The 13,738-nt window shown below is 36.7% G+C and overlaps 1 protein-coding gene across 3 annotated transcripts in view; it reads right to left on the bottom strand.

Annotated features, from left to right (window-relative positions):
• EXOC6B (exocyst complex component 6B) overlaps window positions 1-13,738 on the bottom strand; it is a 624,123-nt gene that overhangs the window by 263,365 nt on the left and 347,020 nt on the right. For all 3 annotated transcript variants that reach the window (XM_045979317.1, XM_045979318.1, XM_045979319.1), the window contains one exon: window positions 9,943-10,077. In XM_045979317.1, the coding sequence (XP_045835273.1) occupies window positions 9,943-10,077 (135 nt within the window). The remainder of the gene's footprint in view (window positions 1-9,942; window positions 10,078-13,738) is intronic.

Raw genomic sequence — 13,738 nt, 5'->3', positions numbered from 1 at the left:
ACAAATTTACACATAGATCTTGTTTATTTGCTAATTTTATACCCATTTCTCTTTTTTGATGTTAATGTAAATGGCCCTGATAATTTCCGTTGCTGTGCTGTTATAATAAGAAAGTATATGACTTCTGTATATTAACCTTGTATCCTGAGCCCTGCTATATGCACTTATTATTTCCAGTAGTCTTTTTGTTAAATTTTTCGTATTTTCTCCCTTTTTCCCTCACCTCTCAGCCCCTGGCAACAACTCTTCTACTCTCTTGTTTCTATGAGTTCAACTATTTTCTTAGATTCCACATTTAAGGGATACCATGCAGTTTTGTCATTCTCTGTCTGGCATATTTCATTTAGCAGAATGTCTTATAGGTTTATCCCTGTTGTTGCAAATGACAGAATTTCCTTCTAAGGTTGGATGATATTCCATTGTGTATATGATATGTGTGTGTGTGTGTGTGTGTGTGTGTGTGTGTGTGTGCGCGCGTGCATGCACATATATAATTTCATTATCTATTCATCCACTGATGAACAATTAGGTTGTTTACATATCTTGGCTATTGTGAATAATGCTGGAATGAACACAGAAGTATAGATAAGTCTTCAAGATGATGATTTCAATTTCTCTGGACACACACCCAGAAATTATATATGGATTGCTGGATGATAAGATACCTCTATTTTTACTTTGGAGGAATCTCCAAACTGTCTTCCACAGAAGTTGTAACCACTTTATATGCCCACCAAGAGTATAAGAGTTCCCTTTTCTCCACACTTTTGTCAGCATTTATCTTTTGTCTTATTAAAAAGTTTGAGATGATATTTCACTGTGGTTTTGATTTGCATTTCCTTGATGGTTAGTGATGCTGAACACCTTTGCAAATATCTGTTGGCCATTTCTAAGTCTTCTTTGGAAAAATGTCTATTCACGTCCTTTGCTCAGTTTTTACTTGGATTATTTGGGGTTTTTGCTATTGATTTGTATGAGTTCCTTGTATAATTTAGATATTAAACTGTTACGGGGATATGTGGTTTACACATATTTTCTCACATTCCATCAGTTGTCTTTTCATTTTGTTGATAGTTTCCTTTGCTGTGCAGAAGAGCGGTAGCTTGATGTAGTCCCACGTGTTCATACTTGCCTTTGTTACCTTTGCTTTGGTGTCAAATACAAAAAAATCAGGGTCAAGATTAACGTCAAACAGCTTACCCACTATGTTTTCTTCCAGGAGTTTTATGGTTCAGTCTTAGGTTCAAGTCTTTGAGTTGATTTTGGTGGATGATGTCAGATAGAGGTCTGATTTCATTCTTTTGTATATGGCTGTCCAGTTTTCCCAATACCATTTATTGAAGAGACTATCCTATCCCCATTTTATGCATTCTTAGCTCCTTTGGTTGTAAACTAACTGAGCATGTATGCATTTACTTCTGGGCTCTCTGTTCTGTTCCATTGATCCATGTGTTTGTTTTTATGTCAATACCCACACTGTTTTGATTATTGTAGGTTTGTAATAAAATTTGACATCAGCAAGCATGATGCCTCCGGTTTTGTTCTTTCTCAAGATTACTTCAGCTTTTCACAGTCTTTTATAGTCCCATGCAAACTTTAATACTGTTTTTTTTCTATTTCTGTTAAAAATACCAATGGTATTTTAATAGAGATTGCATTGAATCTGTAAATTACTTTGAGTAGAATGGACATTTTAACAATATTAATTCTTCCAAAACCATGAACATGGACTATCTATTTACCTGTGTCTTCTTCAATTACTTTCAACAGGCCTAGTGTTTTCTGCTTTAGAAGGCCATTAATTATTGATTCAATTTCTTCAATAGATATAAAGCTATTCAGATTATCTATTTCTCCTTGTGTGACTTTTGGTAAACTATGTCTTTCAGTGAATTGATTCAATTCATGTCAGTTACCAAACTGTGGGTATAGAGTTGTTCATAATAGCCCTATTAATTATTCTTTTAATATCCATGGAATCAGCAGTGATAGTCCCTCTTTCTATGATATTAATAATTTGAGTCTTCTCTCTTTTATTTTTGGTTAGCTTGGCTCAAGGTTTATCAGTTTTATTGATCTATGAACCAGCCTTTGGTTTCATTACCTCTTTTGATTTTCTATATCAAAACTATTTGTTTCTGCTCTAATTTTTATTCTTTTTTTCTGATTACTTTGGACTTAATTTGCTCTTCTTTTTCTACCTTCTTAAAATAGCTGAGATTATTGATTTTAGAAATTTCTTCCTTTCTGGGGTGCCTGGGTGGCTCTTCAGTTAAGCATCTGCCATCAGCTCAGGGAATGATCCCAGGATCCTGGGACCAAGTCCAGGTCAGGCTCCCTGCTCGGGGGGGAGTCTGCTTCTCCCTCTCTCTCTGCCTCTGCAGCCTACTTATGTGCTCTCTCCCTCTCCTTCTCTCTCTCAAGTAAATAAATAAATCTTTTTAAAAAAAGATATTTCTCCTTTATATAAAATTAATGCTATAAATTCCTTTCCAAGCACCGGTTTTGGTGATGCCACAAATTCTGATAAGTTGAATTTATTTTCAATTAGTTGAAAATACTTTTTAAAAATCATTTATTTATTTATTTATTTATTTATTTATTTATTTATTTACTGCAGAGAGAGAGCACGAAAGCAAGCACAAGCAGGGGAGCAGCAGGCAGAGGGAGAAGCAGGCTCCCCACTGAGCAAGGAGCCTGATATGGGACTCCATCCCAGGACCTAGAGATCATGACTTGAGCTGAACAGACACTTAACCAACAGAGCCATCTAGACACTCCTTAATTGAAATACTTTTTTAAAAAAAGATTTTATTTACTTTTTTGACAGAGAGAGATCACAAGTTGGCAGAGAGGCAGGCATAGAGAGAGAGGGAGGAAACAGGCTACCTGCTGGGCAGAGAGCCCTATGCGGGGCTCGATCCCAAGACCCTGGGATCATGACCTGAGCTGAAGGCAGAGGCTTTAACCCACTGAGCCACCCAGGCACCCCTTGAAATACTTTTTAATTTCTCTTTAAGACCTTTTATTTGATCCACATGTTTTTTGAAGTATGTTGGTTAATCTCCAAATATTCTGGGATTTTAATTCCATGTAGAGAGAGCAAGTTTTGCATAATTTCTATTCTTTAAAATTTGTAAAGATGTGTTTATTAGCCAGAATATGGCCTGTTTAGGTGAATCCTCTTATGGGCTTGAGAGGAATGTGTATTCCACTGTTGCTGGATGAACTATTCTACAAATGTCAATTTGATCTAGTTGATTAATACTACAATTCAGTTCAACTACCTCCTTTCTGATATTCTGCCTGCTGGATCTGTCAATTACTGACAGATGGGTTTACCAAGATATCTTAGCAGGAAGAGTATTTATATAAAATACCATTTTAGTATCTTTTAAATACTCATGTATTTTTTTCTCATTTGATCTACTAAAGAAGTTGACAATTGTAAACAATTTTCTACTACTAATCATCCTTGTATTCTTAATGTTATTTTTATTTCTACTTTTTATGTCCTTCTAGATTATGTTTAATAGTATATTATTTGAGATTTTTACTTCAATATTTAAATTTAATTGTTCAAATTATTCTTTGTGGCTTCTCTTTTTTTAAAATCATTATATTGACTTTGTACAAATGAACTGAGACAGTTTCCCTTTTTTAACTCTACAATCTGAAATAGTTTAAATTATAGAGAAATTATCTGCTTCATGAAGACCTAAACAAATTCCTGATAAAATCATATGGATCTTGCCCAAATTTTAGAAGTCTTTAATAACTTTTTAATTTCTTTCATAGTTAATTTTCTATGTCTTCATGAATCATTTATCACAATTTTCTTATAGATTCTCAAATTTATTAGCACAGTTACACAAAGTATTCTAGGTATTTAATTTCCTCTGATTATGAATCTCAAGTGATTGTGATTTATTTATTCCTTCCTTTCTTCTTTCTCTTCTTTCCTTTCTTCCTTCCACCCGTCTTTCAATCCTTCCTTCTTTTTCATTAGGCAAGATAAAAATTATTTTTTAAAATGCAACATATCCAGAGAGAGACAAATACCATATGATTTCACTCACATGTGGAATTTGAAAGAACAGATGAACATAGGGGAAGGAAAAAAAAAGTAAAATAAGACAAAAACAGACAGGGAGGCAAACCGTAAGAGACTCCTAACTACAGGAAACAAACTGAAGGTTGCTGGAGAGGAGGTGGGTGGGGGCTGGCGTAACTCTGTGATGGGCATTAAGGAGGGCACTTGATGGAATGAGCACCGGGTGTTGTATGCAACTGATGAATTATTAAATTCTACCTCTGAAACTAATAATATAGTATATATTAATTAAATTGAATTTAAATTAAAAAATCTAATTTTCAAAATGCAATATATCCTTGCTTGAAGTCTCTCAAAGATTTTAGTAGGATAAAATCTAAATTACCTATTAATACAAAACAAAGTGCTCTACAAGTTGGCATATAACTACTTCTCTATCTCATTGCTACCCTTATTCTACACTGAATATGTCTGGTTTTATTATATTCTTTCATCTTTTTTTAATGATTTTATTTATCTATTTGAGAGAGAGAGAGAAAATACGAGCAGGAGGCAGGGAGAGAGAGAAGCAGACTCCACGCTGAGCAGGGAGCCCGATGTGGGGTTTGATCCCAAGACCCGAGGGCCTGAGCCCAAGGCAGATGCTTAATCGACTGAGCCATCCCAGCACCCCTTATTCTTTCATCTAAACGAAACTGTCTCTCCTAAAAATGTCCCTTACCCTGTCCTCAGCTTTTCTCTCTCTGGACACCTTCTGCTGGTCCCAAGACCCACCATGTTGTGCCCTTTCTGGGAAGTCCGCCCTGAAGGTCTCAAAGCTGAGATAAGTATCCTCATCTTCTGTGGCGTTCTCCTCTTCTTCTAGACCTAGAAATGCTGATTTCCCTTGGAGCCTAATCCTCTCACTTTTTCTCTATCTTCAATCCCAGAAGAAAGCCAGCCTCACGACATTAAATACCATGTTTACAGAGATGAGTTCTGTATTTTTTATTTCCAGCTATGACTTTGCCCTGTCCATTTAATATCTCTATGCAGACAACTACTTGATACCTGAAGCACAATGTATCCAAAATGGAAAGCTTGACCCCACTGCCTCTCCCCAAGTCTGTTATTCTCTCCCCGCTCCCCATCTCACAGAACAACGCCAATACTCATCCAGTTTGTTTAGTTCAAAATCTTGGGAGTTATCCTTGCCTCTACTCTTTCTCTTATAACCCCATCCCCAGTCTAGTAGTAAAACTTGACCTCTCTACCTTCAACAATATTTCTTACCACTTTCATCCTACCCCAGTTGTCCAACAAAGCATTATTTCCTACCTAGATTACACCCATAACGTTCCAATTAATGACCCCTTTTCTTCCACACTTACTGACCTATAGCATATTTATTCTCCACACAGCAATCAGTGTTACCCTTTAATATGTAAGTCAGATTATCACCACCACTCCCAATTTTCCAATGGCCTCATGTTTCAATTCAGAATAAAATCCTAAGTATTAACTGCGGCCTACAAGGCCAGAAAATATCTGACTCCTGACTATCTCATTTCGTGCCACTTCTACCTCCAATGATAGATACATCACTGCCACACTAAATCCCTTGTTATTCCTTGAACACACCAATGCCTACTCTTGTACTATTCCCTCAAAATGGAAAGCTTATCTCTTGGAAATCCAAATGATTCTATTTCTCATTTCATTCAGGTCATTTATTTTTCTTCTAAGTTCTTGTCATTACCTGAGATTAAATAAGATTCATCCCTAGCACATTATAAACTCTGTAAAGTCAGGAGACTTGTTTATGACATACATACCTATAAATTGCCTGGTATGCAGTAGGTGCTTCATAAAAACTTATAGAATCGATGAGGGATTGAATGTATTTATGGTGCTATCCTAGTACTTTTCACATGGTTCTTTATAGAAGTCACAGTGTCTGTCCTCCCTGCAGATTATAAACTCTAAATCCAATGACCAAGTCTACCCAAGAACCTACCAGATTGTTACACAGGAGGTACACAAACAACATCTGTGATGGAGTAATTTAATAAATAACTTCATTCTATTTTGTAGGAGAGTAAGGAAATTCTTATGAACAAGGAAAGCTAAGAATGCCAGCTTAATTATGTCACATATGGCAGAAACAAGAGGCAATTCTGCAGGAAAATACCTTGAAGACCTTCTGATTATTTTGCCCCTTTTTATAGCATAAAGGTTTCCATCTGCAAGGGAAAGTTTTCTGGAAACAGTAGCTTAGGAAAATACACAACATGTAGCTGTTATAATTGCCATGTTTATACTGAGTTCTGGGGTAGTTGGTCTGAAACAGTCCTGGTAAAAATAAACTTTCAGTGTGTTTCAAGCAATCAGCGTTTCCAATAAGCACTTGTCAACATGACCTTTAGTGGTCTCCAGAACCTCTCCTCTACTAAGTATTTAACTGGCTACTCAACTCCTATGGCTTCCTGTCTGCCTTTAATTTTCCCTCAGCAATTTTACTGCTGGAGCAACAGCACACTGCACAAGCCATCCTTTGGGAGGAATTCTGACCATAATTTGAAAAGCTCTTGAAATAAGAAAATTGCAGTGGGTTAAGGGAAGAGTAGCATAGTCCCCATATGAGAGACCAGTATAAATGAACTTCACGTTTTAACTCCCTAAATCCCTCTTTTCTGGTGAACATTAAACTACAGTCCCTCCCACATTTTCTTTCCTGGAGAAGTTTTGGCTTTCACAGTAAATCAAGTGCAAATATTTTTTGATGCAACTATGGCCCATGCTCCACAATAATAATAATATTTAGTAGTAATTGTAATTCCTATTAAACTGTCTAAGGTAATTCTAAAGTTCTTAAAGGTCTTATCATGCTCATTCCTGGGTTGTCTTTATTAGACAAATCTTTTCTTCACTAGAAGTGTTTCAATATTAATATAACAAGACATTGTTGAAAAGATTACAAGTAATAATACCAATATAATACAACATATAATAAAAATTTTTTTAGGTAATTTGAAACGAACCAACCATGGTGACATCATGAATGTATATCTCATCTAGCAGCTGACCTAATCACATATGAACATAAAGAATATTTTGGGAACCTCTCTTTTTTTTTCAGCTTTATTGAGGTTTAATTGAAAACAAAATTATATTTAAAATGTGCACAGGGACACCTGGGTGGCTCAGTCAGTTAAGTGCCTGCCTTTGGCTCAGGTCATCATCCCAGGGTCCTGGGATCAAGTCACACATCGGGTTCCTTGCTCAGCAGGGAGCCTGCTTCTTTCTCCCTCTGCCTGCTGCTCCCCTGCTTATGCTCAGTTTCTCTCTCTAACAAATAAATAAAACCTTTAAAAAAATAAAAATTTCAAAATGTGCATTATGGTTATTTGAGATATATATATATGTATATATATACATATATATATAAAATGAAAGGATTCTCATCATCTAGTTATTAATACTGATTACCTTGCATACTTTTTTTTGGTGAGAACACTTAAGTTATATTCTCTTAGAAAATCTCAATTATACAACACGGTATTATCAACTGTAATTATCACGTTTTACATCAGATCATCAAATCTTACTCATCTTATAGTTGAAGTTTGTACCCCTTTACCAATTTCTATTTCCCCTATCCTCCAGGCCCTGGCAACTACTTTTCTCTGTTTCTGTGAGCTTGACTCCCCCCCACAACCCTTAAGGATTCCACATATATGTGATACCATGCAGTATTTGTCCTTCTCTGGTTTATTTCACTTAGTGTAATGCCCGCAAAGTCCATCCATATTGTCACAAATGGCAGAATTTCCTTATTTTTCTTGCTTGAATAATATTGCACTATGTATATATACCACATTTCCTTGACCCATTCATCTGCTGATACACACTTTAGTTGTTTGCATATCTTGGCTATTGTAAATAATGATGCAATAAATATGGAAGGATAGATATCTCTTCAAGATGATGGTTTTTATTTCTTTGGATATATGGTAGTTCTGTTTGTAATTTCGTGGCTAATCTCCATACTGTTTTCCATAGAGACTGTACCAGTTAACAGACCCAGGTACAGCACACAAGGGTTTCCTTTTTCCTAACAGCTTTGCAAGCATATGTTCTCTCTTGTCTTTTTGATGATAGCTACTCTAACAGGTATGAGGTGATATCTCATTATAGCTTTCATTTGTACCTCCTCTATGATTAGTGTGGTAAACATCTTTTCATGTACCTGTTGGCCATCTGTATGTCTTCTTCAGAAAATGTCTATTCAGTACCTCTGCCCTCTTTGGATTATCTGGGTTTTTGCTGTTGAGTTGTCTGAGTCATTTATACATTTTGGATAGTAACCCCTCATCAGATATATGATTTGGAAATATTTTCTCTCATTAACATCAGTTGCTTTTGTGTTTTGTTGATGGGTTTCCTTTGTTTCACAGAAGCTTTTCATATTAATATACTCATACTTATTTTTTCTTTTGTTGCCTTTACTTTGGGATCAAAAACTCAATGCCAACACCAGTGCCAAGGACTTTACCCACTGTTTTTTCTTCTAGAAGTTTTATAATTTCAAATCTTTCATTCAAATCTTTAGTCTATTTTGAGTTTATTTTTTTTGTACAGTGTAAAAATGGGGTGCAGTTTCATTCTTTTGCGTGTGGCTGTCCATTTATTGAAGAAACTGTTCTTTCCTCACTGTGAATTCTTGTGTATATACTCTGTTGTAAATTAAGTGACCATATAAACACATGGGTTCTGGACTCTCTGCTCTGTTCCACTGACCTATGCATATGTGTTTATGCTAACACCATACTACTTTGATTACTATAGCTTTATAATATAATTTGAAATCAGGAAGTATGATGCTTCCAGTTTTTTTGTTCTTTCTGAAGATTGGTTTGGCTACATGTAGGTTCTTTTTCATTTCATTTCTTATAACAGAAAAAGAGAAGATCTTACTAATAGTTTTTATCTCATAAAATACGATAAGCAGTTATGAATCAAATTTGATTTCTTGTCTTAAATCTCCTTTCAAGGGAAGGTGCCAATAAATAAGCAAAGAGGATAAAAGGATGGTAAAAAGTAGACATCAATGGACATAAATCATGATTTCAACTGACAACTTTATATCTCATTAATATCAACCTCCAGATTTTAAAAGGATGAAAAGATTTGATTCAAAACTAAAATAATCAAATAGTAACAGTAATAACAAAACCCCAAAACACACAGGTTGGCCTTTATGTCAGAATCTACCACTGTAGTGTTGTAGATGTTACCTTATTACTTTTTCTGCTTAATATTAATTTAAATCTAAGACGGCAATATAAAGGAGTTTCGTAAGGCTCTTTTAAATTAAGTCATTTACTCTCCAGAGACTCTCTATCACTCCATCTTTTGTCCACAATAATGTCATTTTTCCCAATTTATCAAAATTTAGATCAAAACTATGTTGGCACCTTGCAAAAGGATTATAAAATTGCTGACTACAATACTAAGGGGCAGAAATTCCTCATTAAAAAGTAAGTTGAAAAAAAATGAACACAGAGAAGCAAGAACAGCTAATGTTAAAAATTTAATTGATGTTGATTGCAGCTATAACCACTATTCTCTAGACCACACTTAAGAACTCTTGACTAAGATGGGAGCCAATTGAGGAAATAGCCCTTTTCAAGTATAAAATACAAGAAGATTTAGCAGACAGAGTTATAGACATTTTTAAGTTTAAAAATCTAGAAATTAGCACTAATATTTGTTCTTCTAAGGAAATCATAAGCACTTCTCCTCAAAACCACGTTAGGAATCACACTACTATGGATATTGAGAGAAACAAAGACTCCTAGGTAGAATGCCCCAGACTATGCGCAGCAGAGGCCCTAGGGCTTTCTCACCTTAAAGGTTGTGGTGCCGTAGAGCTTGGTGGTGTGGACGGTCTCTGGAAGCACATTAGTGATGTTGGTGATGAATTCTTCCAAGTACTTACAGGATTTCTCCAAGTGTGTTGTATTGATGATAATCTGGACAAGCTAGAAAATAACAAGCACATGTAAGAGTCATTTGACTAATCACCCCACAACAAATGGCTCAGTATGAATCTGCTGGTAGAGGAAAAAAAAGAGGCAGAGAGACAGGGCCCATCTGTATTCTACAGAGGGCTTGTTAGGGCATGGGCTTAGGTTGTACTTCCTCTACAAAGCCTTCCCTGGCTCCCAAAGCATCTTGTATTCCCCCTACTATATAGGAGCACTTGTCACTCTCTTTTAAACATATGTCTTCTTCTGTTTAAGAGACTAGACTAAGAACAAAAACTGCTAGTGTTTAGCACAGTGCCTGGCAATAAATAATTGCCAAATGAATTAAATAACACGAACTCCTGCAGAAAGAACAAAAATAACTGAAATCGCAAGAAGTTTCAAAACTAGGCATAATGAACAGTGAGATGTTGGAAGAGGCTGCAGGATATTAACAAACTGCATTAGCTTATGGAAGAAACAACATGGGCATTACGGTCAGAGAAACCAGCGAACTAACTACTCACAAATTATTAATCTTAACTTCTCTAAGTGTTTCTTTTTTTTTTTTTTAAGACTTTATTTATTTATTTGACAGACAAATCACAAGTGGGCAGAGGCAGACAGAGAGAGAGAGGAGAAAACAGGCTCCCTCTGAGCAGAGAGCCGGATGCGGGGCTCGATCCCAGGACCTTGGGATCACAACCCGAGCCGAAGGCAAAGGCTTTAACCCACTGAGCCACCCAGGCGCCCCTCTAAGTGTTTCTTTGTCTGTAAACTGTTAATAGTAATTTCTAACTCACAGGGTTATTTTGAGGATTCAATACCCTTTTGTTACTACTACTTTCCTTTTCTAACAAGAGAAAGCCTGAAAAACAACAGTGCTGGTAAGATAAAAAGTCATCAACATTTTGAGGAACCTCCATGCTGTTTTCCAGAGTGGTTGCACCAGCTTGCAGTCCCACCAACAGTGGAGGAGGGTTCCCCTTTCTCCACATCCTCTCCAGCATCTGTCATTTCCTGACTTGTTAATTTTAGCCATTCTGACTGGTGTGAGGTGATATCTCATTGTGGTTTTGATTTGTATTTCCCTGATGCCGAGTGACGTGGAGCACTTTTTCATGTGTCTGTTGGCCATCTGGATGTCTTCTTTGCAGAAATGTCTGTTCATGTCCTCTGCCCATTTCTTGATTGGATTGTTTGTTCTTTGGGTATCATATGATCTCCCTGATATGAGGACATGGAGAAGCAACATGGGGGGGTAGGGGGATAGGAGAAGAATAAATGAAACAAGATGGGATTGGGAGGGAGACAAACCATAAATGACTCTTAATCTCACAAAACAAACTGGGGGTTGCTGGGGGGAGGTGGGATTGGGAGAGGGGGAGCGGGCTATGGACATTGGGGAGGGGAGGCGAACCATAAGAGACTATGGACTCTGAAAAACAACCTGAGGGTTTTGAAGGGTCAGGGGTGGGAGGTTGGGGGAACAGGTGGTGGGTAATGGGGAGGGCACGTTTTGCATGGAGCACTGGGTGTTGTGCAAAAAGAATGAATACTGTTACGCTGAAAAAATAAATAAAATGGAAAAAAAAAAAGATAAAAAGTCATCTATGAATAACTTTGAGAGGAGGATGAAAAAGAATGACTCTTATTGTCGTGATAGCATTAAAGTTTGTAAAGTAGTTCACAATTCATTTTCTTACATGGTCTTCCCAGCAACCTGGAAAACTAAGTTAAGTGGGCATAATTATTGCTTCTGTTTTACTAAACAGAAACCAAAATGAAATGATTTTCTCTAGATCACAGAACCTAAATGGAATTAGGACTCAATCCAAGTCTTCTACCTCAAATTAGGAACTCATCAAAACAACCTCTGGTAAAGTCTTTTGGCATAAACACAAAATGGCAGCTCTGGAGTGCTGCTCGCTTAGGTACACGAGGCTGAACTCTCACATTCTGGGTCTGTCATCAACTAGACCTCTCCATACTTTGATTCTACTCCACGTAGAAAACAAAATTAAATTTAAAAAAAGGAGGGGTACCCAACCACTTATTTCAACTATGAAAACTATTTCCCAGAGTCTAAAAGAAATACAAAGCGAAAATGAAATAGAACCTTCTTTTTTATTTCCCTTTCCTACATCTTTAGCTTCTTCTTTCCACAAGAACGTGTCTGGTGGTGGGGTTGTGGCAGGCAGGGGGAATTTGGGAGTATAAGGCTATGGATGAACTTAGGTCCTCCTCTAGTCCAGTCAGAGAGGGAGCCAGGAGAGAGTGGATAGATGATAAGAAGGGAAACTGGAAGTGAAGATGTAGGTGGGGGGTAATATACATTTTACAATCAAATGGTACTTCAAAATAATGCTTAAAAGTTGGAATTATACCTCAGTAGAAGTCACTGTATTACACTGTAGAATATTAAACAAAAATATTAATAAGATTATGATAGGAAAGTATACTCTTCTCTCCCCAGCAGCAAACCAGCACAGGACTGACACTGTTCATTCTCAAAAAAATTCATGTCAAATCGTAATGACAACGCTCTAGTAATAGACTGGACTAAGGGAAAAGGTACCTTCTATTCCCCAAGGATTGGCCAGAAAATGTCTACTTTTTTTTTTTTTTTTAATTTTATTTACTTGACAGAGAGTAATCACAACTAGGCAGAGAGGCAGGCAGAGAGAGGAGGAAGCAGGCTCCCTGTGGAGCAGAGAGCCCGATGCGGGGCTTGATCCCAGGACTCTGGGATCATGACCTGAGCCAAAGGCATAGGCTTTAACCCACTGAGCCACCCAGGCACCCCCAGAAAAAGTCTACTTTTGAAACATGAGGACAAAGGGCAGAAACCCAGAGACACAGTCCCCCCTCCAAAAAAAAAGTTAGGGCAACAATAGGACTAAATCTTTGTATTATTTCCCACAATTCATATTCAAGTTCATATTCCTTACTAAGCCCCTTCCCTTCATTCTATGGTTTGAATTGGAAGACTCTTGAGTTTTGGACACAGATACTACCTCTTTCTACAAAATTACCCAAAACATCAGACTTCTAACTGTAGAGTGCTCTAGGAAAAAAACACCTACCAAAATAAGCAACTCATCACCCTCTTCCTTTCAACATGTTTCTCCCTCAGAGAAAGAGTAAAATCATTTAAAAATTTTAAATCGTCTAAATTAAATCACTCCTCTTCCTGAGTGGGAAGGTGGCTACTGGCAAGGTTGTCTTGATGTCTAAGTCAGAAAAGTAAGAGGATTAATTTGGAGAACTGAAGAATTTCTATTTTGAAGTCAGCATTACCTATAGGGAACACATTCCATCTATCAAAAGAAATCCTAATAATAAGGAGGAATTGTGTCATGTTATTGAAATAAAAAACAGTGGCAGTCAAAGAGAAAATTGTCCTGTTTTGCAGGATATTGGCAGTTAAAAAAAAAATAAAAAGGAGGCGGCTTCACTGGGTACAGTAGTAATTTCCCTTGACTTTTTAAAGATCTGTCAACACAAAAGATCACCATGAATTACATCAATTGGCTGTCAGTCACTTTTGAAATGTTTCATTGCTGAGCATAGAATAGACTATTAAAACACTCTAGGATTACATTAGATACCATGTCATTTTCAAAGGGAATAATGTCTGTTAATGAGGTCTAAGTGATCTCTACTCCTGAATGAC

The sequence above is a fragment of the Meles meles genome, chromosome 15, assembly GCF_922984935.1.
Source record: "Meles meles chromosome 15, mMelMel3.1 paternal haplotype, whole genome shotgun sequence".
NCBI classification, from domain to species: Eukaryota; Metazoa; Chordata; class Mammalia; order Carnivora; family Mustelidae; genus Meles; species Meles meles.
This window is presented reverse-complemented; position numbering and strand designations above follow the sequence as displayed.